This window comes from Agaricus bisporus (genome assembly GCF_000300575.1).
Source record: "Agaricus bisporus var. bisporus H97 unplaced genomic scaffold AGABI2scaffold_7, whole genome shotgun sequence".
NCBI lineage: Eukaryota > Fungi > Basidiomycota > Agaricomycetes > Agaricales > Agaricaceae > Agaricus > Agaricus bisporus.
This window is the reverse complement of record NW_006267370.1, coordinates 661,919-684,295: the sequence shown is the minus strand read 5'-3', so window position 1 is coordinate 684,295 and position 22,377 is coordinate 661,919. Positions and strand designations below refer to the sequence as shown.

At 47.2% G+C, this 22,377-nt stretch overlaps 5 protein-coding genes across 5 annotated transcripts; 3 read left to right on the top strand and 2 right to left on the bottom strand.

Moving 5' to 3' along the window:
- Positions 1-6,686, top strand: AGABI2DRAFT_71914 (hypothetical protein; the record flags this gene model as incomplete). Its single annotated transcript, XM_006462451.1, has 18 exons — positions 1-382; positions 429-587; positions 639-742; positions 795-1,580; positions 1,631-2,459; positions 2,517-2,725; positions 2,790-3,062; positions 3,118-3,338; positions 3,397-3,556; positions 3,613-3,846; positions 3,899-4,113; positions 4,178-4,481; positions 4,532-4,834; positions 4,885-5,034; positions 5,149-5,310; positions 5,388-5,529; positions 5,602-5,636; positions 5,685-6,686. 18 exons carry the CDS (start codon positions 1-3, stop codon positions 6,684-6,686), a joined length of 5,670 nt encoding a protein of 1,889 aa, XP_006462514.1.
- Positions 6,687-6,841: 155 nt separating this feature from the next.
- AGABI2DRAFT_206886 (hypothetical protein) lies at positions 6,842-8,806 on the top strand. Its single transcript, XM_006462450.1, has 7 exons — positions 6,842-7,342; positions 7,396-7,636; positions 7,758-7,848; positions 7,885-8,229; positions 8,280-8,355; positions 8,408-8,503; positions 8,561-8,806. The coding sequence occupies exons 1-7, from the start codon at positions 7,043-7,045 to the stop codon at positions 8,741-8,743; spliced, it is 1,332 nt and encodes a 443-aa protein (XP_006462513.1). The 5' UTR covers positions 6,842-7,042; the 3' UTR covers positions 8,744-8,806.
- A 540-nt stretch (positions 8,807-9,346) lies between these two features.
- On the top strand, positions 9,347-11,179 carry AGABI2DRAFT_206884 (hypothetical protein). The gene is made up of 6 exons (XM_006462449.1): positions 9,347-9,596; positions 9,665-9,718; positions 9,800-10,091; positions 10,143-10,318; positions 10,370-10,511; positions 10,566-11,179. Exons 1-6 carry the CDS (start codon positions 9,474-9,476, stop codon positions 11,042-11,044), a joined length of 1,266 nt encoding a protein of 421 aa, XP_006462512.1. The 5' UTR covers positions 9,347-9,473; the 3' UTR covers positions 11,045-11,179.
- A 1,224-nt stretch (positions 11,180-12,403) lies between these two features.
- Positions 12,404-14,966, bottom strand: AGABI2DRAFT_119366 (hypothetical protein; the record flags this gene model as incomplete). Its single annotated transcript, XM_006462448.1, has 13 exons — positions 12,404-12,539; positions 12,592-12,997; positions 13,059-13,227; positions 13,291-13,419; positions 13,472-13,497; positions 13,547-13,625; positions 13,687-13,906; positions 13,962-14,020; positions 14,080-14,185; positions 14,256-14,305; positions 14,361-14,434; positions 14,504-14,586; positions 14,824-14,966. 13 exons carry the CDS (start codon positions 14,964-14,966, stop codon positions 12,404-12,406), a joined length of 1,680 nt encoding a protein of 559 aa, XP_006462511.1.
- A 535-nt stretch (positions 14,967-15,501) lies between these two features.
- AGABI2DRAFT_206880 (hypothetical protein) lies at positions 15,502-17,912 on the bottom strand. The gene is made up of 3 exons (XM_006462447.1): positions 17,814-17,912; positions 17,485-17,763; positions 15,502-17,371 (listed from the first exon to the last, which is right to left on the bottom strand). Exons 1-3 carry the CDS (start codon positions 17,907-17,909, stop codon positions 15,605-15,607), a joined length of 2,142 nt encoding a protein of 713 aa, XP_006462510.1. The 5' UTR covers positions 17,910-17,912; the 3' UTR covers positions 15,502-15,604.
- Between the last annotated feature and the right edge of the window lie 4,465 nt (positions 17,913-22,377).

Genomic DNA, 22,377 nt, shown 5'->3' with positions numbered 1-22,377 from the left:
ATGAAAACACGTCAGAAACGCAAGGCAGAGGAGGGTGCGTCTCAACAGGACGAGCACTTCTCAATACCTGTGCCAGACGATGTAGACACGGCTACACTCTCCAATCTTCTTCCCGGCACGAATATAACATCCCCGTCTTCGGAGTGTATCGTCTCGATTTACCGCCTTCTAATCGGGCAGAGATTAGAGTTGGAGGATTCTCAAGAGGCGTTGGAAAATGCACAAGCGGAAGTTCAGAGAAAGGATGTTGAACTGGACCAAGCCCTACAGGATAGGGAAACTGGCATGAAGGAGACAGAAGCTCAAGTTGAAGCTGCGCAAGAGGAGCTCAAGAAGGTCAAGTTGGAACGTGATGAATTAGGTACACTTTCTTGTTCATCCAGTCGTGTGCCATGCCTCACAAGCATACTCTATAGTTCACAGTAAAGCCCAACTCCAGAATGACTTTAATGAACTTCAAAGTTCGCGCACTCAGACCTCAGCAGAGACGGATTCGTTGAAGCACAGGTTCGAGGACATTGAACGGGAAAAACGCGACTTGGTCGGTGTCATAAGTCGGCTAAAGGAAGAGGGTGTCCAACGAGGCGGTACGGTCCTTTTTGAATTCTCTCCCGCCTTGACTCTCATGGCTATAATAGAGGAGGTCTCCACCTTGCGAGCCAATCTTAAGGAAGCTAGACAGGAACACTCGAAACTTGAGACCCAGATTCGTGACCTTCGATCCGCTGAGACGTCTAATAAGGTGGATCGTCTTCAGCTTCACAGTTTTATGATTATGACTTAATCCCTTTTAGTTCAAGGTTGATACCCTCACTCAGCAACTAGAACTTGCTCAAGCCGAAGCCAAGCGAAGTAATGATGAACTCAACGTCAAAATTGAAGAATTCACGAAATATCGTCGTACAAAACATGCTGAGCTCACCACTTTACAAGCCGCTCATGATTCACTCTCCCAAAGTAATGATGCTGCTCAGGCCTCCCTCAAGGCGCTTCAAAACGCTCACTCCAACCAGGCTCACCAGCTTACCCAAGCTCTAACAAAAGTTCAGGACCTTACTGGACAACTTGCTGAACAGGAAACTAAGTTTGCCAATGAAGCCAATGGCCTCAAGCGACTAGTCGCCATGATGGAAGAGCGAGAGAAACAGGCCAAGGATATTGTTGAGAATCTGGAAGACGAATGGGCAGGTGTTGGCCAAAAAGCGGAGCAACGGGAGAGCGTGCTCAAAGATGAGATCGAGAAGGAGAGGCGAGGTAGAGAAGATGCCGAGAAAAGGATCAGAAACTTGGAGGCGGTTGTGGAGGGTATGGGTCGCGGAGACCTCCCCCTTCCTGGTCGCGGTAGCTTGCCTGGAACCCCTCTGCGGACTCCTGGTGCCAACGGTGATCCATTCAATGACAGTATGGTGGGGCTAAGTCCCACTATTGCTATGGCGAGTCGGGCACAGAAAGGCGGGAAATCTTTCACGGACATTTATACCGACTACGTCAAGCTCAAAGAGGACTATACGAAGAAGGTCATCGAGTACGACAACATGGATCGTACATTACAATCCGTTCTAGCGCAAATCCAAGAACGCGTACGTTTGGCGCATATCTCGAACCTTTATTCGTCTAACTTCGATTCCAGGCGCCAGTTCTTTCACAGCAGCGGGCCGAATATCAACGTCTACAAAACGAGTCTACGGAGCTTGCCAAACAGTTGTCCGCAGTCATTACTGAACGAGATGCGCAGGCCAATGTTGTTCGAGAGACTACGCAGAAATTCACCAAAGTCACAACTGAGAATAAGCTTCTCCAACAACAACTAGATGATCTCGGCCGCCAGGTGCAGCACCTTCTCCGAGACATTGCTCGTCGGGATGATCCCACTATTCCAGCCGATGAAGATCTCGATCAGGTAATTGGTGAAACAGGGAATGTCGGGGAAGTCATCACCAACAGTCTCCTGCTGTTCAAGAATATCGGTGAGCTTCAGGGACAAAACCAGAGATTAATGTCAGTAGTGCGGAATCTCAGTTCTCAGCTTGAAAACGAAGAACTGGAATACAAGGCTAACATGGAACGTGAACAAGTTGAGGCTATCAGGGAGGCTCATGAAGCTATACAAGAGCTTGCCTCATCATTGGAGAGGGAGAAAAAGCATCACGAGAAGGTGGAGCATGCATACATGAAAGAACGAGAGGCATTGAAAGCCATGGTAGCAAGGGCCGAGAAGACAGGTGTTGTCATGACGCCTCTTGAGGCTGCACCACGTCTTACAGAGAATGGAGTTGTTGGTGATGAAGATGAGCTCGTAAAGGAGTTGACGGAAGTTCAAAATCAATTCGAGGCTTACAGAACGGAGATTGGACTAGACACGCTGAACCTCAGGGAGAATTTAGTTCAAGCGCAGAGGGAAGCAACCACTGCCACTGCTACTCTCGCGAAAGCAGAGGCAAAGATCCAATATATGACTGGTGAGTATTGAAGTTTCGTTACGCAGTTCCATATATATATTCATAATCTTTGATCAGAGCGAAGTCTTATGCACCAGGAACAACTGGATCTTCGGTATCGTGACGTGGAGAATCTTTCCAAGCGTAATAGCCAACTTCAAGACCAATGGACTCGGCTTGATATCGAATGCAATCGTCTCACAGACGACCTCCAAGTTGCTAATGGCCGCGTCGAGCAGCTCAGGAATGAGAATGCCAACCTTCGTGCGGAGAAGGACATCTGGCAGGTTAGTTCACCGCCCCTAGAAGTCGTATGTTCATGCTGAACTTGAATTTACCTTATGTGCTTAGGGCACGCAAAACCGCCTTCTTGAAGAGAATCGAACCTTGTCTTTGGATCGCTCCCACCTCTCTGATCTTATTGCGAACGTTCAGAAGATGCATAATGATCTTGAAAGGTCGGGTGAAAATGACAGGCGCCGCCTTGAAAGCCAATTACAACTTCTCGAAGGCCAGACACAAGACCTACGGTTGCAGCTTACGCAAGAGCGCGATACTGTTCGAAAACTACAACTCCAGAAGGAACTTGACCTCAAAGATTTGCAAACCCGCCTTGACAAGGTGGTAAGTTATCGCTATTTCCCTTTCTCTTTCGCAGTTGTGCTTATTTTGATAATAGTCTGAAGAGTATTCTCGTAATCGTGAAAGCCTTTTGGCAGCGGAGATGACAAAGAAACATCTTGAGGAGAAGTTTGATGATTTAACGAAGCGTTTCCACGGTAATGAAGAGAAGCTGGCTGTATATGGAAGGCGAACAGGTTCATCTGTAGTGACCTCGCAAAGCACGGACGAAAGTATGTCACAAGAGCAGCGGCTGGAGTCTGAGGTCGCCGAGCTTAGGTCAGTGGCAATACAATTTGCGGTACATCGTACCAGCTTACAGGATGCCATCCTTTAGATCTACTCTCAAGATTACTGAAGTTGATCTTGCTAATGCCAAAGAACATGTCCAACAATACCAGGAGATTGCGAAGGCTAGCGAAGAGGCTTTGTCGAACCTGAGCAACACCTTTGACGATTACAAGTCTTCGACTGAAGTTCAATATGCTCAACATGAGGTAAGTCGTGCTTGATTAGTGTCATGATCTTCAATTGAGATTCGAATGACCAATAGGCTGAGAAAAAGTCCCTTGAGGAGAAAATTCAGGCCGTCCAGGAAGAACTTAGCCAAATCAGGACCAAACACCAAGAACTTCAAAAAGTGTTTGATACTGAGCGTACTGCCTGGGCCAGCGACAAGAAGACGCTTGAGGACACAATCATCGATATGAGTACATCTGAAAAGCATTCCGAAGAGGACAAGAACAAGTGGGAACGTGATTTGCATACTCAGGAGGAACGAGCTAAGGTCTGCACATCACTTTCTTATCCTATAAGAAGTAATTGATCACTATTACCAGGCTGCTGAGGATCGGTACACAAATGAGCTAGTTTCCCATGCCGAAGCTATCAAGGCCATCGAATCCCTACGAAAAGACCTTTCGACCACCCAAGCTGCGGCAAAGGAACATTCCACTGCGGCAGAGACAGCTCAAGCTAAACTCGCGGCTTCAGAAAGCAGCTGGAAACAACAGAAGGAGGCTCTGGATAAGGAAATCTCGGACCTTAATGAGAGGTGGGTGCCATCATATCTTAACATTCCAGCATTCCATCTGCATATTTCTCATCTCTAATATCAGGTATAAGAATCTTTCCTCTCAAAACACTGTCCTCCATCAACATCTCGAATCTGTCAGTTCCCAGGCTGCTCGCATCAGGGAGGCAGCTGGTTCGACCTCTGAGGCACAGGCTACAGAGGCAGAAGGTGCCGAGACTACCGATACTAAAGTTGCCGAATTACGCTCCGTCGTCTCGTATCTCCGAAGGGAGAAGAGTATAGTCGATCTCCAGAATCAGCTTGCGTCAGATGAAAACGCACGGCTTAAGCGCCAAATTGAACATCTCACCAAATCATTACAAGATACTCAAACTACGTTGTCCGAGGTGAGCTTACCAGTTACTGAACATTACAAGCCCTTACCGATTTTGAACAGGAACGTGAGAAAGCTGTTGAGAATGCCGCTTCAGCTGCCCAGCATGCCGAGCTTGTCGAGAGAATCAACCAACTAAATATACTTCGGGAAAGCAATGCGACATTACGTGCTGAATGCGAAACCTACTCCAAGAAGTCTCGTGAGCTCGAAGCTCAACTTCGGAAAGTTACAGCAGAATTGGAACCTACACAGGAGCAGATTAGAGTTGTGCAAGCTGAGTTGGAGGTTACCAAAGCGCAAGTGGTTCGTTTGGAGGAAGAGTCTCGCAAATGGCAGGAGCGCAATACTCAGCTATTGACCAAAGTTAGTGCATTGATCATGCGCTCGAACGATGAATGCTAATGGAATATCAGTACGACCGCATTGATCCTGCTGAGGTACAAGCCCTCAAAGACGAGATTGATAGACTCAAAACCGCGAACAATGACTTGGAGGCCAAGAAAGCAGCTCTTGAGGAAGCAGAAGCTCAACAGAAACAAAGCCTTGCCGAAGCTAGTGCACGAGTAAGAACCTTGAATTGGTCTGCATGGTTCTTCAACTGATGATGGTCAAAGCTCGGACACTTCAAGTCAACTGCCCAAAAGAATAACAACATCTTCAAGACTAGAATGGAGAAGGCTCGGGTTGAAAATGCCGACCTGACGAGTGAGAAGGAGAAGTTGGAAGAACGTGTGAAAGTACTCGAAGGCGAGATAACCTCTTTGCAAGCCGCAAAGGAAGAGATTCCGGCAGAGAATGCAGATATGGCGAAGCAAGCTGCGGAACAGGCGGCTACAATTGTCTGTATATCTCGTTTGTCTGTTCATTTTATAACTAAATTCGCATCTAGGATACTCTTCGAAAGGAACGCGATGAGTTGTTGGCAGAGAAAGAAAAATGGAACGAAACTTCTGCTGAGGGCGCGGCTGTTGCTGCACCTTTGGATAACGCTGCATGGGAAAAAGAAAAGACGGAAATTATCAGGGCGAGGGATGAAGCTACCGAGAAACTGAATGCAAGTGTTGATTTATAAGATGTTTCCGGTGTCTCTGACAATTAGTTATAGCTGGCGGTAGAGGATTCACGAAAAGCTATTGAAGACGCTAAGAGTCTTCGCCTCCAAAGTGTGAGTTGTGGCATCATCGACCTGGCGTTAGCTAATGGTTTAATTTAGGAAAATCTTCAACTGCGACTTACGGAGACACTGAAATCTAAACAAAAAGACGCGGAACGAGCTGCCACACTTCAAGCCGCCGCCGTGACAGAGGCAGTGGAGAAGTTGAAATCTGAGTTGGGTTCCACCCCTTCGGCTGCGGAGAAAGAAGCTCTGGTGAAGGAGCATGCAGCGGAACTTGAAGCTCTTCGAAAGAAATTAGACGAGCAACATGAGAATGACCTCAAAGCCGCCGTCGAAGCTGCGAAGAGGCAAGCCCCTGCTGGCATTTCCGAGGTAGACAAGCAGGCGATCATAAATGCTGCCATTGCCGAATACGACGCGAAAGTCAAAACCCAGCATGAAACAGATATTGCCACTGCTGTGGATCATGGAAGGAGGGAACAAATGACGAGGGGCAAGCTAAAGGATGCTCAGCTTGCCAAAGCACAAAAACGAGTCAAGGATTTAGAAGCACAAATTCTCGAGTGGAAGAATACTGGAGTTATTCCTCAAAACACAACGATCACCTCTCCTTCCAACGCCTCTGCTCCTACTACCTCGACCAATAGCACCTCCATCAATACGGTCCCAACCCCATCGACCCTCCAAACCACAACGCCAGCCTCGCCAGTCACGGGAACGCCAGCTACAGGCTCTGCAACAACAGCTGCAGTTCCTCGTAGGCCCTCGAATGTGGCTACCGCTGCTCTCCGTGGAGCTGTTCCTTTACGTGGCAGAGGCTCTATGGCGCGCGGCGCCGCAGCTAGAGTACCACCCGTCAGAACTGCACCCGCACAACAGGCCACTCCCGCTACTGTTTTTGCATCATCGAGCAGTACAGCTGCACCTTCCGCACCTTCTGGACCTGGTGGAATGTCCATTATGGGTGCTGCCACTAAACGCCCGCGCGAGGAAAGCGCGAGTGCGGCTGGTGACTCGCTTGCGAAACGCCTGAAACCTGCAGAAGGGGCGGGAAAAGGACCTGTGCAAATTCGCCGCCCTCCTCCACCGGCTCCCTAGTGATAATCAGCTCCTATGGTTTATATCGTTTTAATTCGTGTTGTTCTGTATTGTAGTGTAGTGTATAACTATTGAAATCATGGACCCGAGATTCATCACACCTAGATTTCGCCATGTTCTCATAACTATAATTTAAATCCAGCATCCTACTACCCATTGCATCTTGTTATCTTGCGCCTGTTGGAAATTGAATATGACAAGTGATCCAATTACCATTACGTGAACATTGTTTCTGGGCAGCACCCATGTGGACCAAGTGCTTGTGCTTCCCATGTCCAGTTTTTGGAGCCACAGTCACCCTCTCGTTCATCTGAAACACCTATCTTAGGTTTTTCTCCTTGCCGTTGGACGCCTTGATGACATCTCTTAGCTCACCTTCATTGTCATATACCGATCCTCCCAGTTCCCTGCACCGAGCGCCTTCATATACCGAAGAACCTCTCGAGAATGAACAAAGGATCGCCCTTAACAACCGCTCGAGAGCCAGACCTGCAGGAACTTTTGTCAAGTATAGCAAGCATGGGCATACGAGATTGAAATTGATAGCGCAGGAGAATGGTGTTGCTGTGCCTGTATATAGCACTGGAGAGTCTGTGGAGGGGACCGTAGAATTGGATGCTGAAAAAGTGGAAGGAGTTGATAGAGTAGAGGTCAAGGTACGACGCCAACAGATGATTCGCGTGTGGCTACTTAGCCGTCCGGATTTTAGATCACTGGTCGCTTAAAGTTGAACGAGATAGCGGAGGGAGGAACTTCATCTGCCAACTTGGCTCTCGATACCAAACTGCTCTGGGCGAAAAGCCCTAGCAGTCAACAATGTCCTCAGAAGTTTGATTTTGATTTAATGTTACCAACTACATTCACCTACGAAGGGACTACTTATGCGAGCAATCTCTTTTTATGCACCTTCGCTCCTCTCATACCAAACTTAATTAGCCTTTACCCCCGACGTACAGCGTCAAATTGAAAGGTCTTCCCGGCTTTACCGCGAGCATCGAGGTAAGCTCATTACCGTCGCTGAAAGAATCGCAAGTTTATAAATCGTACCACAGTACTCGGTTGCTGCTCTAGTTAATAGGCCGAGTACTGTGCCGTCTATGGTACCTCTGGTGAAGTCGAAAACTCTTGGTATACACATAGGAACGACGTACGTTGGCAGTCTGTGATCCTGTGTTTATCTAATCTATACCCCCCCCAGTGTTGTCACCACTCCATTCTTGTATCATCCCAGTACTCGCCCATCGGGACCCCTTCCACCGTCCCTAGTTTGGACTCGTTTACAAGGTTTTGGTTTGACGCCTGAATGGCGAGTTTTTGAAACGATTTCCACAGCGAAAAAGTCGCATTTACAGGACGTCGTGATCAAACTTTTGATACCCAAGTCGAGAGTTTTCGCTCTCAAGCAAACCATTCCGTTCTATGTAACTTTCGAATCATCTGACGCTGGTCTCTCCGCTTTTCTGCCCTTCGCACCGAGCAATGGTTCTTCGAGCAACAAAATTACGAAGATTGAAATCGTAAGGCAAGCGACCGTTGACACTAGGTGGGTACACAGGTAGATCTAGCTTGATAACCTTCTCATCACACCTGCAGCAACGAAGCAGAGACCGACGCCAGAAAGGATATGTGGCGAATAGATTCAATCGGGCAGGGTACATTCAGTCATATGGTGCGTAGAAGTTTAGTCCAGATCTAAAGCAAAGCTCATGACTCTCGTAAAGGCGAACGAGAAAAGGGTGTCTGTCTTCTCCGGAGAACTAGCTATCTCTGACGCTGTCCAGGTTGGAGGCTTCAGGGCTGCTGGTTTATTTGTCAAGGTGGGTTCAAAGTGTTTCATTAGAATATAAAATAGGTATCAATCATGATTCCTGCAGGATTGTATCGTCCTATCGATGTCTCCTATGAACCCCGGAAAATGTCCCTTCATGGACTTCCGGCTTGCTGTTCCGATTCGCCTGGTCTCAAGCCCCTGGGCTGCGGATGGGACGGGTATAGGCGCGAGGGATGCTCGGCGAAGTCAAGAGGAGCCCGGAAATCTTGATGTTAAATCTTTCTAATCTATTGTATTTATATATTGTATATATATTGCAACTAGATCGCCCCATGAATGTGGTGTATACTGGAGTGTTCCCAACCGCTAATCATGGCTTCGATCTACCAGAGATCTGATGCACAAACCACTGCTGCCGCCGTCCAAGTTTCGTCCAACACTCGGCAGCAGGTTTTTCCACTTCCATCCCCGCTTCATGTGATCCTCCAACGCTAGGGGAACGAAGGTGGCAGCCTGATGTAGGTTCATATCTGGTTCATACGGTCTACGTCGCCCAGGTGTGTCTGAAGGTGTTGATGAACGCCGATGGGTTTTTAACTGCTGCGAAATCGCGGAACTATGAGTTGCTTCACAGATTGCGACAATGCGATTAATCGATGAAATTTTGAAAGTTCGCTAAATTCACTGTGGCTTGAATTGTACAAGGTTCATAAATAAGGACATTCGTCATGTTACTCCATTAGTTGAATGGCTCATATTTATACCAACTCTCCAGCCTAAACTTAAAGATCATGTACGAAGAGGGGCGATTCACGCACAGAATAAATAGCTGAAAAGTTTTGTTCACTGTCAGAAGATCTTCGTTGTCAATAAACCTTACCTTGTGATGCATTGTGATATGTTTCGAGTGGGATCGGCAGTGAGATCTCGGAGGTAGAAGCTTATGTTGATTTACTCAACTTATCCGGAAATTAGCCCGAAGTCATTTTTTAACTTTTTTCTTTGTCGAGTTCAACATGGCGTTTTCTGTTTCTTCCCTACAACCCGCTTCATCTGAATCAGACAGAGAGAAGCTCGAGGCAGTAGAGTTGCCCTCTGAACAAAACCCTGTAGCCGCCAGCTCAGAATATGCCTACAAGGTGCGAAAATACGCCACTAATTCAATGCTCTTCACCGGTCCGCTCAACCTCCCCTACGTTACTGACAGGCAACCAATCTTGTGCAAGTCAATCCAACCGGCGTCAAGGTTGCCGCAAACCATGTTCGTCTGCTTCGCTGTTCTTTTATCTGGCCATCTTCAGAGTTCTAAGCGGCCAAACTCTCGAAATTCCTCCGTGAACAGATTAAAAGAAAGTTCAAACAAGGCTCATACACTCCAAGAACTTGGCGTACACATCCATTGCATATATGCCCTCCTGAGCCCTACGATCCTTCACATCCGTTGACAAGAACGGCCTTGGATTGGATATTCCTTATATCTTCTCTCAATTTCAGTTTCTGGTCGCTGCATGAAGGAAAGAAGGAACGATACGGCGTTGAATGGTATACAGGATGGGAAGAGGCTAAGAAAAATACAAAAGGAGAACGCCAGGTGCACACGGGGTACTGGAGCCTTGTGGCGTCACTGAACAGAGGTACGTGCCCGCGACGGTTCCCTTTAGTCTTTCTCCTGATCACGTTTGCAGCTTTATGGGAAGAGGATATACCTTTTGTAGATCCTAATTTTTATTCATCAGAAACCATGTGCCCCGATTCTTTGATTGAACATGTATTCCGACCGGTGCACCACTCGACTGAGCTTTTACCGCTAATTCATGAGCGAATACGTATAATGCGCGAAGTGGGTTCCATCCTGTGTAATGTAAGTCTTCGATTACCTGGGCCCTTTCGTGGTAATGATTTAGTGGACCAGAGTTTCGGCGGATCCTTCAAGGGCTTCCTTGATGAATTCCACCGCCGACACCACCGCCAAGGTTCCGCTCTTGATCTTGTAAAAATGGTCGTCGAGACATTTCCTACCTTCCGAGACCAGGTTTGGTATCAGGGACGGCCGGGTAAGGACATGCTGCTTCCCCCTTCTCGAAGATATTCATGCACGCCTACCATAGTGTATTTCTGGAAACGAGCGCAAATTCTAGTAGCGGAGCTCTGGGCTGCTTTTTATCCAGAGACTCCGTCTTTTCCTCATCCGCTATTTCCGGGCCATTCTGGACATCGCATACATCAATTGACCATGTTTGCCGATTACCGAGTACCCCAAATTCTACACCATCTTCGGATTTTGGAATACCCATCATCTTTGATGCGAGTCCTTCGATCAGGCATAGATTTGGCGCCAGGCTGTCGAGAAGAGGTTAGTTTACGTGCTGCAAGTATCATTGCCGTTGAGAGATTGCGAGAAGAAATCGTGTCAGCTCCCGAGTGTGGAACTTTGGTGCAGAGTAATGATGAAGAGGTCAGTAGTGTGCTTATTGATTTTTATCTGTGGGATTTGGCGAAGAGAATAGAAAATGGTGAGGAGAAGGTGGAGGGTATCGAGACAGCGGAGCTTGCACCAATTCATCGCACGAGAAGCATATGGTATTAGAGCAGGTGTATGGGTTAATGCAACTCGGTATCACCCGTTCGTCAATTCTTTCGGATGTATGAATCCCACTTCCATCTACGTAGATCCTACCCTAACTGTATAATGTTTACTTCAAAACATTAAATAATATAGTCTTCGACTTTTTGTGTAGTAAGTATGTATCTATGTTTAGACCTCAAAGATTTCTGCCATCCTCGCAGTGGGTATCGATTGAGGGTTTGGAGACCGGAGCCACTCCATAATTCGAATCAAGTCGAATGACAGACGCGTAAACAATTGGCACTCTCAACCTCGGTCATCATAAGTATACTCATTCGAAGCAAGTGCCATTGTCAGACGTCAATGGTTAAAATAACGCCGAAGTGAACGGAAGGTGCTGGTCCGACACAAATCCAGAACGCCAAACGAATCGGGCCCTATTCAACCGTCAATCCGGCTCCAAGGTGATACTCTGATCTACATCAAGGGATCAAGTAAAAGACCATCCCCCCCAACTAGCTTTCTCCACATCCGATGTGGAGGCGACGCGATCAGCATTGAAATGTTTTAAACGTTTTGATAGTGCGAAGCGCACCGGCAAAAACAATATTCAATAACGTTCGTAAAACATCACCCATGACACGCCTAACTCAATTTCAAGACCCTTCCGATCCATTGAAGTAGGTATGTCCGACGTTGAAAACAGAGAGCTATTCAATATTGTATTGTATTATACTGCTCCCTCCGATACAAAATTCCCATGTCGACTCGGAGCCTTTCCAGGCATCAGCACTAATGGGCTCTTGGCAGACAGATTCAGTTATAGCTTTGTTTGGGTGCAAGCAGCCAGAAGGACAATTTAATGGATTTGTGTTTCTAAAAATGAATTGCAAACCCACTTACTCCAATACCTATATGCTAGTGCCAATCTTTTGACGATAATAATCGGCCGAAACTGGTACTCCTGTAACTCTCAAATAACGCTCTTATCGATCGATAGTCTATCTTGTGTATTGTATACTGAGCTTTTCAAACCAGTAACGATCGTTGCCCTCGTTCGTCCCGATCACCTACTAAAACTTCTTTACCCCCTGCCCTTTGGCGGGATAGATGCAGATTAAATAACTTACTAAATATTTTCACCATCAAAAAACAAAATGATTTTGAATGTACATTGAAAAAAAAATATGTGTTCTGTAATGCTCGTGAAAATACAATGAACCCCACCCGACTCGGATCCGAGCTGACAAGGCATTCCCTAGAATGGCCTCAGCTTTTGTAGGCCCTCCAACGATGTCGATGAACTGCCTCTAGACTAGGTTGCCGCGCAGGCTATTTGACTTTAACCTCGTACCTGAGAACGGTGATTGAGCTATTCGCCTATATTCCCAATATATCCATGGCGTCATCCTCTGACTCCGTGTCTTCATCTTCGTCCGACGAGTTATCTTCAGGAATTTCATGTTTCCATGGACGAACAATGAAAACATCGACGTCTCCTTCTTCTCTCCATATACTATTGATAGGTTCAGCTGCAAAAGTCCCCAACGCAAGCGAAGGAAACTTACTGATCGAACATGCTGATGGTTCTGCGCTCCGACATGTCTGCTGCAACTTCAGACTCTCCAACCGTCGTAAAGGCACCTACTAACGCCTGGTAAAAGTTGAAGCGGTCGGGTGTACCGTTTGTATCTAATTGTCTGACTTGAGTTGGCGAGCGCGGAAGATCCTGTGCGCATGGAGACGATGGAGTCGGACTGTGTAGAAGCATTCGTCTCTCTACACCCGACGTCATGACATGGAGAAAATGGGGGTGAAATACCACAGTATTCACGATCGAATCATGCCCTACACTGGTTTCAGCCATCACGTTTGGTAGCCCAAAAATACTATAAATGCCACCTGTCAGTCGGCACAGGGGAGTTGATATCTCAGTCGGTATATAAATATTTTCCCTAGCTCCAGCGGCGAAACCTGGAGATTTCTGATTAGGAGTTGAATTGGAGAGATAGGGAAGATTGCCCAGTCAACGCACCCGTTTCGTTTGCATACTCCTGTTTTTGCCAGTTACCAGGGGAGATTTCTTGCCTCTGAATTGCAAGCTCTGAATCTGGGGGCAGTCTCCAAATGTATCCCCGGAAATCGTCGGAGCCAGCGGCATAGAACTCGTCTATTTCGAGTCCCGGGCCCCCAAAAGACCCGTGCTATTTATTGTGGCGTCAATTGAAACGAGTCTCGGAGCACCCTTTTTTTGAAGACTTATATACCTTCATGGTGCAAGAATTAGAATAGGTACGTTCTCCCGCTAGAATCGGAGTTCCATCTGGCGTGTTCTTCCCGGTGCAAATGGCCAGTGGGTTGGGGTCGGAGATTGAGTAAATGGTAGGATACCAGTGCTACATGAGTAAATTCAGACACTGGGTAGATTCAGACTAAATCTCGGCGCACCAGCATGGTGACAGCAAACCGAGAACCTTCCAAACTCATCAGTACTATATCCGCGGTATCAACCATTGCACCTACCATCACGATCAAAAGTGATACTACTCGTCTCGGGGTTGCTTAGATAGTCGTGGTTCGGTCTTGTCAGCTTCGTATTATACTATGTAGTATTAGGTGATCAAATATAGAATCCTAGATATATCAAGATACAAAAAACTGACCTCTTGTACCACACCATTATTTGATCTGCTAGAAAGAGGCCCAAACGCCATCCTTTCATCACGAAGGCAAACGGAGCCAATTTGATCACTCGTCAAGAACATGTAATCCATCTGCGGATGGTACTGTAAGCCAGTGACCTCGGACTCGAGTCGAAGGGTATCTTGAGCTCGTGGTGAACTAGCCTCCCGTTCATCGTGGCGGATAATCCTACCATCTTCACTAAATTATCCTCATCGATAACGTTCTGGACCTAAAATACCATTTCCAGCATTACCTTCCGCTGAGATAGACTTCATCTTGGTTTGGCCGGCAAGTTATTCCTCGAATAGTATCCTGCAAAGCAAGGTTAAAAATGAAGAGAGTCCGATAATTTAAGTATATGATACACTGACATCATGAAATGTACACGTTGCATCAGGAGTACGCTTGGATATTTGCGCGCGAGATGACCCTAAGTAAGAGACATCGTACCGAAAAATAACGTCATCTATACCACCTCTAATCCAAAAGAGTAGTGATGATAATTAGCACAGAATATATACATGTCGCCTGACTTGACCTGACTTACGAGAATAAGTAACGATTTGAAGGTGAGAACGTCAGGTGAAGAATGTTGCTCTGTTGCGAAAAAAATGTTGGAACTACTCTCATTTATTTATAGATCGAGACGTACGCGAGGACCGATGAATGAGCCTATGGGTTCTCGAACATCGTCTTGGTAAAAGTCCCACAAAAGGATCTTCAGATCTATAGAGTGAACAACAATAATTCATCAACGTAGTCCGTCTCTATCGGGGAGAACGACTCTGGACTTACCATCGCCTCCGCTAGCTAAGAATTGACCCTCTCCATTTGAGAACGCGAGTGCATTTATACATGATTGGTGAGCATTCAAACTTCTGTGTATAAAGAAAGAAGAGAGAAGAATAAGAATCGACGTTCGTCGTACCAAGATAATAATGTAATCATGATGCTTGAGTTATGAACTGCGGTCTCGTTTACAGGCACCCAAAATCCGAACCACGCGACAACAGACAATGCCTAATCCAACACACGGAGATACAAACCCCACACCGAAAGGGTAGTAAGGTAGTAACCGGTCCAACGAGGGTCAGCGCAGGATCCGGTCAACTTACCTTGAGTAAGGAAATCCCTCTGAAAATATGGAGTCCAGAACGTCGGTTCTAGACCTATTGATGGAATGCTGAAGACTAGCGGTTAAAGACGCATGGTCGTGAATTCCGCGTAGCGATGAATGTCGAGAACGATTTGCATGCATTATACGCGGTAAATGAGCATGGATGTCGTTGGATGACGTCGGGATTATTCCTTCCAGGGTCGAATGAGCATGTGATAAACAAAGGAAAACATGCCTTTCAAGTCTCGGTAGTTTGCCTAAGTGGTATGTATAGCATACGATTACAGCTTTGGCTTCAATATCGCAGGGTCCGATATTCGATCAACCGTCGGAACTTCATCCAGAGAAGGAGAGATTTTCCCCATTAGAATGGATGCAAAGGAAATAATAATCGTTAATTGTAGGAACGGAGAGTGGATTCAGGTATAAAGGTACACAGTGCTATCAGGCAATGAGGCGTCTAAGATGATGAGAGGTGGGATGGATACAATGAGAGCAAAGTGGAAATGTAACAAAGTATGAACCGCCGGCGCGAAAAAAAATTAGCTGATAGACAGCAGGAAAGAACCTCTATGGGATGTATCTATGTCAAATATGTATGTAGTTTCCAAGTCAAATAAGTAGAGGGAATGCATATCCAAGTCCGGATAGAACGAATAGCATGGTGCTGCCAAAGCACGATCTGAGTAACGTTTCGTCTAAAAGCCCAAGGAAAGACAAGCGAAGAATGCCAGAGACAAGCGAAAAAAAAGAGTGACCAAAAACATCGACCAAAAACACTATCTCACAAAGTCGATGGACATCTTCTGCGACAGTGGTGCAGAAGTTAGTCCTCTGGCAACTGCCTCGAGCTCGCTGAAACCAGGCAATTCGACCTTAGACCTCTTATCTACTTCCATCGTGTCGTCTTCATCCTCCCGCTTGACTTTGACCTCGCCATTGTCAGCTTCATTATCATCGCCACGCTTGCGCCTAGGGACCTTAAGCGGAGGTAATGTAATGGGAGGAGAGCCGCTCCTTGAACCAGGCATCGATCTCAATGCCCAAGGGTTATTATTACTAAAGGAGCGGGAATGCAACGTAGTCCCCGATGCCGAATGAGTCAGAACCCCGGTGGGACCAGCCTCCGAAGTTCCAAATAACGCGCCGTCTTCGGGCTTACGGTTTGATGTCTTCGGCGGTGATGGAACGATAGGCGTCATCCCAAATGCTAATCGAACTGAATGGGCTAAATTGCTGTGACTATGCTCCCTCTTACCCTGCATAGCATTTGCAGTAGCCGTCATCTGCCCAGCGGCGAGAGCCTGAGTCCACGCAATAGGTGAAGAAGCCCTTGAGTTCGCTGCGCTGGGGGCGCTGATCAAACTTGAGCCTGGAGGCAAGAGTGGAGGCGGCCCGAGGGGGGTAAACTGTCCCAAGCTTCTAGGACTACTTCCACTACTACTAGGTCCACTTGAAAGTTGCGGGGTGGGCGCACCAGAATATGATGCACCGTGAGATGAGGCGTGAGGGTGAGTGGGCACGGCATACCCCGAGGAATCTCTTCTTCTTGGCTTGGCTGCAGGGCGTTGATGCATCAGTAGAGATGAGCTTGTCGGGCTGTCACCGACATTGAAAGTTCTGGGTCGTGATAGTCCATCCTCCGCCACATCTCGATCCCTGTTACGAGTATCAGCCACTGCTGGCGGAAGTGACACTGGGGAGGGTGCCCGTGATGGATTGGTGGAGTGTATGTTGAGCGTCCTCAGGGGATCCAGGAAAGGACTTGTCGAGGGAGTATAAGCAAACTCGGCAGAAGTTGTTCGTACAGCGGAGTACTGGGGTGAGTGGTCCGAGGGATGGGAGTTGATTTGGAGAAGCCCCCGAGAAGGAGAACGGAGAGTTGCTGCATGAATTTCTGAGTCTGAACTAATGGGAGATGGGGAGTCGTCGTGAACAGAGGTGCCTGCCATGTGGCGATAGTGAGCATGCGAAGATTGGTGATAAGGGTGTGACCAAGCGTAGTGATGAGTACCATGACTAGCTCCAGCCGGCCTCGATTGGTCAACAAGATGGCCCGAGGAACGGGATTGTACAAGATTGGAACGATGAGGCGTATGGTGAGAGGTCGCGGACGGGTACCAATGGCCACTGAGGCGCCTTTTCTCGTCGTCATGGGGGTGCCCATCTCGGTCGAGGGACGCCGCATAATATCGCTGCTCTTCCGGGGTCATGCCAAGTGACAGACCAGGGCGTACGGCAGGTGTTGCAGTGGGACTCGTGGTAGCACTTTTGCTAAGACGATGGCGGAAATAAGGATTTGATGTTTCGTAGTGGAGTCGAGTCTCGGACTCGGCACGACGAAGAGCCTCAGCATGACGAGCTTCATACCGGGCACGACGTAGGGCTTCCTCATGTTCTAACGCGTGTAGTTCATCCATAGCGACGGTTGAGAGTGTGGAGAATGCGGTCGGATGTGAGGGCATTGGGGGCTGAGTCGGATGACTGGGGCGAGGATGAGGCGTGTCGTAAGAACCGACAACAGTGGGTCGAGCATAAGATTCACCCTGGATTTTAAACGTGTGTCAGAGCTCAGGCGATTTGACGGAACCAGAAGAATATAGCATGAAGAAGATCCTCCGACAAAGGGCCGAAACGATAGGATGAAGGGTTTACTCACCTCATCATCGCTGTTAGCCCTGCTCCGAGCCTTCTTTTTCGCCCGTAGAGATGCTGCATCCGCGGTATATCCGCTCGCGGAATGTGAAAGATGGGGAGACTCGTCGATGGGAGCTCGCTGTCTGGTCAATGGTTTTTTTGATGCGGCAGAAGACTGTGAGTCATTATTGTGGATTCGGGAATGGCGGGTGAGTTCGTCCGAGCGAGAGAAACGCTTCTCGCAGCCAGGAAAGGCACAGACAAAAGGCTTTTCGCCGGTGTGCGTCCGGATGTGGCGGGTCTGGGAGAAAGTTCAGTGGGGTGGTTCCGAAGGCCAAGGATAGAACTGACCTGGTGTTCAAGGCGAGAAAAGGCTCTGCCACAGAGAACGTAGGGACACTTGTAAGGTCTTGCGACCTGCCTCTCGGCGGGGTTGTGGTCGAGCATGTTGGGTGTTGGCAGAGGTGCGGGGAAGGATATAAGGCCTCAGGAGCCTCGATTTACCCACGCTCCTGTCCGGGGAAATGCCGTCTGATAAGCCTGCTAAGTCCTTGCTAAGTGCTGCCAACGCGCTGCTAAGCCCCGGCTAGCCATCTCGGCTCCGTCTCCTGCCGTGCTCCGATTCGGCCCGACTGCGTTCAACCCTCCGCTCGCCTGCTCTCCAGAATTCTTTCTGCATTCTTGCTCTGGCCCCCAGCTTGTACTTCCCCCGCCCCAATGTGGCTGTCGGATCGGTTGAGATCTTGCCTGGCCCTGATGGCAGATGCGGGGTAGGTCTAATAACAATCTAGCAAGCCAAGCCCGTGTCACAAATCAAGATCATCTCGGCGGTATAACATACCTATCTGCTTCCACATGTGAAAATTTCTTCTTCGTCGCATGTCCTCATTTGCCCTTGAACGTTGCATGGCACCTTATCCTACGTGCCATCCGTACACCGCCCACGTTGTTCATAAACCCACACACCTCGCTAGTGTGTGCACGCCCTTGACGTGGTTATTGCGTGTCCTCTTTTTCCGAGGAAACGCGATCACTGTTTGATATCTGATGTTGATCCAAATGCGTCGTTGCCACTGCGCTGCAATGAGATTGCACCTCATTAGTCAATTTCTCCTCCCGTTGAAGACCTCAGTACTCAGTGCCCATCGTGCTTCCATTATGTATTTAACACGCGATCCCCAATAATACGGATCTGCTCTTGTCCCCAGCGTCTCGTCTCTCCTGTGTCTTTATAAAAGCTGACAATATCCCCGTAAACCTTCCGAAGCCTAACCCTCATCAGTGGTGCGGTTACGCAAATAAAATAAAAAGAAAATAACAACCCCCGGTAACGTTGCAAGGTATCCTTTGCTCATCGACTTCAAAATCCGTCTTGGCTACTGCGGTCACAAGGGTTCAAATTATTCAACGCACTAACTTGTCAAGCCAGTATTGCCGATGGCAGTTCCAATCGCTTCTATCCATCAAAATTACTTTCTAGTGCAGCATGCTCCACTTCGTCTTCGCGAACATCATTTCGCAGCATTCTGGTAGAATATGCTTTTTCTATGATTAGTCACTTCTCTACGTCTTAGGAAGATTCCGCTGGGAGTCTTTGTTGGAAACACAGAGGACTTATATTGCCAAGGACTGATCATGACTCAACGTAGACACCGGAATTTACTAGGTGAGTCCCCTGTTGTCGCTTGTCAAAAGATCATGATAGTAATTAGCTGGCAGATGCGCCTGATGGACCGTTGCCACATTCAACAAGTTTGATTCGCGTGCCATCATCGTCCCCGATCCCCAACCAACATCATTTTGACGGCACAACTCAACCCCAGCGTTCTATATTCAAACCCCACAAACGAAGTTCTACCGTGTCTGAGCTCTGCGCTTCCGGCTTTTGCCATCCAGACCTTCGGAAATCCTTGATGTATTCTAGCAGGTGGGATGGACTCAGCCGAGTTACTGTAACCTAGCCTGTGAACACCGTTCCCTCGGGTTCCTCTTCCTATGCTTCTCGAAGTCTGAAACCCAGTACACTCACACTTCCAATCATTCTTTCCTCGTGAGCGTGATCGTCTTCGCTCCGGAATTTCGGCATAACCCTCAAAAAAACTTCGACATCACAACAGCAATTCGTGGGCTCTTTTCATTACATGCGGTATTGTCATCGCCGTCGGGTAGTTGTACCCCTCATCGGAGATATCTAGGTGCACCGGGATGACGCTCAAATGCCTACAACATCAGAAACCCATTCTTAGTCCTACCTTGTCTGGCATGCCCCCGTGGAGTTCGAATAGTTTCCCCATTCCCTACCTTTGACAATGTGCGCAAATTCCCGAAATGAATGAGGTCCCTTTGGTGTGTGTCACCTACTCCGAACAGAACCCCCTCTATTCATTTGAAAAAATGTGTGTTGAACTCTTGTAATGTGATGGACATCTGCCTGAGTTAACATTGATGCACAGGAACGGCAATAACTTTACAAACAGTCTTCGAAGCGTTTCAAAATTTGTATGACTTATTTTAAGGCTGGTTTAACGGACTGACAGTGGACCCGATCAAGGCATCCAAACGCCTGACAATGGTCCATCTCATTGATTCCTGGGCAGGACGCAGAGAAACTATTGCCGAGCTCCACACACATTCATCTTCCTCCACTCTACACATCACCATCTAAATGTTCTCTTACCATCTCTGGATTCTCCTCAGTATTCCCCATTACGATCCCCGCGAAATGAAATTGGTTTTAGCGGAGACTCCGGGATGCTCGAAGAAAGTCAAAGCTTGATAGAGATCACAACGAAGAAAGCTCAGGGCTCGGAGTACAAGAGTCGACGACCCCTTGGCTATTTTTAACAATCCCCATTTCGACCGAATGGGTTCGTCCGAACCAGTTGTTTGAAGCAGGCAATGCAACCCCTCCCTCAGGATTTTCTTATCTTATATGAATCACCATGCTGCACGGATTAGTATCCCCTCGCAGCTAGCGTTTCTTTCTTATCTCGCCTGGGGCAAACATAAGCGAACGGCAAGTTTTGCACCAGAAGTACTTCAACGTTACCTTGATCTTCAACTCCTTCACCCTTCAAAAGGGTATTATCCGTGATTTATGGGGAAATAGACAGGTATATGACTCCTCCTCCTTCTATCCCTTATATTAACTTGCTTTTACTCCATACAGCAAGAACGTTTTGCGTGTGCCTATTTTTCGTGTTTGCTGAATATCTACCCCGCGTCTGAAGGTTTATTTCCCCATCTTCGTGTTATATCTCCGAAATAAACGGTTTGTTTATTGATAGAGATTTTTTTTTCTAATTGGATCGATTGATAGACGTAGGCTGACGTCGATGCACAGCTGCTCTAGAAACATGTTTCGAGAAAGCTACGCCACTACTGAAGGTCAGCTCTCGGCTATTCTATCTATTTATTTTTTATTTCACCAATTTTCCGCGGTCTGCACTACTAACCATTTACTACTTACTACATACGCATAACATATGGAAAATAGCGGGGCAAATGCTCGGCCCTTAATCTCTTAAACGAACGCATGATGCACCACTGTCAAAGTGGAGGAGCGTCATATGAAGAGCGAGGTGTCTGACACAAGTCTGACAGTCCAGAAGATATGATAATTGAAATTTTGAATTGGGTTTTTGGTGCTCAACTTGACTAACGTAGCCACTGAGTTGAACATTACGCGGACTACTTAAATACTTAACAGCCGATGTAAAACTAGGTTGTATATATTCAAGGATCTACTCCTGGTTTCTTTACATCCTTGATTTACTTGATATCCGATGTGGCGCTGGATACGTCGGTAAATTTCCGTTCAAAGGGGCAGGGCTCCTGCTCTTGGCACCGATTGTGGCGTTCGTTTATTATCACCGACAAAAACGAAGCATTCGCTGAATCGGGTTATCCTTCTCCACATTTTTGTTGACATCTATTCAGGGGAACTTCTTGTTTAACTTCTTTGATTAGAGAATCTCGAAGTACAGGATGATCACGATGGTCGAGGTATTTTTGAATATACCTTAACTCGTCTATGTGTATTACTTCTCCTCTCCCCCTCAAAATTGGTTATTCAAATAAATTTCGGAAATACATCTTGCTCGTGAACGTGATAAATTGTTATCTCCATCGACAAATGCCCATCCGACGGACGACACGTTATGTAGTCACTCGAGTAGCTATCATTCTCGGCACACCGGGTTTCAAACAGCCGACTACGATGACACGCTGCCCTCTTAAGCTTTCTAAGAATCTGTTGGCAATGATGCCAGCAATATTTGAGACGAGGTCACATTGGCTACCTTAATCCAGCCGAGGTACGGTTTTAGGTGACGATCCAGTGGCACGAGTGGCATGAGACCGCAGTGAAAAATTATAAATAATCATTTAACTGATTCGTCCCTTACCGGTGGGAGGTGACCCCGAGCCAAAAGGCGAAGATGTATTTTTGAGTTCGTGGGGAATGAAGGTTTTATCGGAGGGCGGAGGAGATACTACTTAAATCATACCTGAATCATCAGTTCTATGAGTGACGGGTATAACGGATATAAGGGGCATGGAAGTGCTACAGCACACGGAATTGAATCTAGATCATTTATCATCCGCCGGTAGTGAGTGGGAGATTTTATTTTATTTTATTTAACTTTTATTTTTATTTTACTTGGATTATCTACGGAACACACAGGAACATGGAAAAGAAAAAAATCGCATGTCATGCATGTCATGGTTGATTTTGTCCTGTAAATCTTTCCGGGATTCGCAACCGAACACCCGCACTCGGTGAAATCCAGTCTTGCAGGGTTATCTCTCCAATCTTTCCAGAATTTAACCTCCATTTTCGCTTCAGATATCGTCTCACCAGCAGTATGTGTACTCTCAATGTTATGCGCCCACGTAACATCTAAAAACTAATCAG

Bases quoted from the DNA above. Each gene is read 5' to 3' on its own strand.
- AGABI2DRAFT_206886 (XM_006462450.1), top strand. From the start codon at position 7,043: ATGACATCTCTTAGCTCACCTTCATTGTCATATACCGATCCTCCCAGT. The intron at 7,343-7,395 runs GTACGACGCCAA...TCCGGATTTTAG, and splicing joins TTGATAGAGTAGAGGTCAAG to ATCACTGGTCGCTTAAAGTT. The intron at 8,356-8,407 runs GTGCGTAGAAGT...ACTCTCGTAAAG, and splicing joins AGGGTACATTCAGTCATATG to GCGAACGAGAAAAGGGTGTC.
- AGABI2DRAFT_206884 (XM_006462449.1), top strand. From the start codon at position 9,474: ATGGCGTTTTCTGTTTCTTCCCTACAACCCGCTTCATCTGAATCAGAC. The intron at 9,597-9,664 runs GTGCGAAAATAC...CGTTACTGACAG, and splicing joins GCTCAGAATATGCCTACAAG to GCAACCAATCTTGTGCAAGT. The intron at 10,319-10,369 runs GTAAGTCTTCGA...TTAGTGGACCAG, and splicing joins TGGGTTCCATCCTGTGTAAT to AGTTTCGGCGGATCCTTCAA.
- AGABI2DRAFT_206880 (XM_006462447.1), bottom strand. From the start codon at position 17,909: ATGCTCGACCACAACCCCGCCGAGAGGCAGGTCGCAAGACCTTACAAG. The intron at 17,764-17,813 runs GTCAGTTCTATC...ACTTTCTCCCAG, and splicing joins TTTCTCGCCTTGAACACCAG to ACCCGCCACATCCGGACGCA. The intron at 17,372-17,484 runs GTGAGTAAACCC...TTTAAAATCCAG, and splicing joins GGGCTAACAGCGATGATGAG to GGTGAATCTTATGCTCGACC.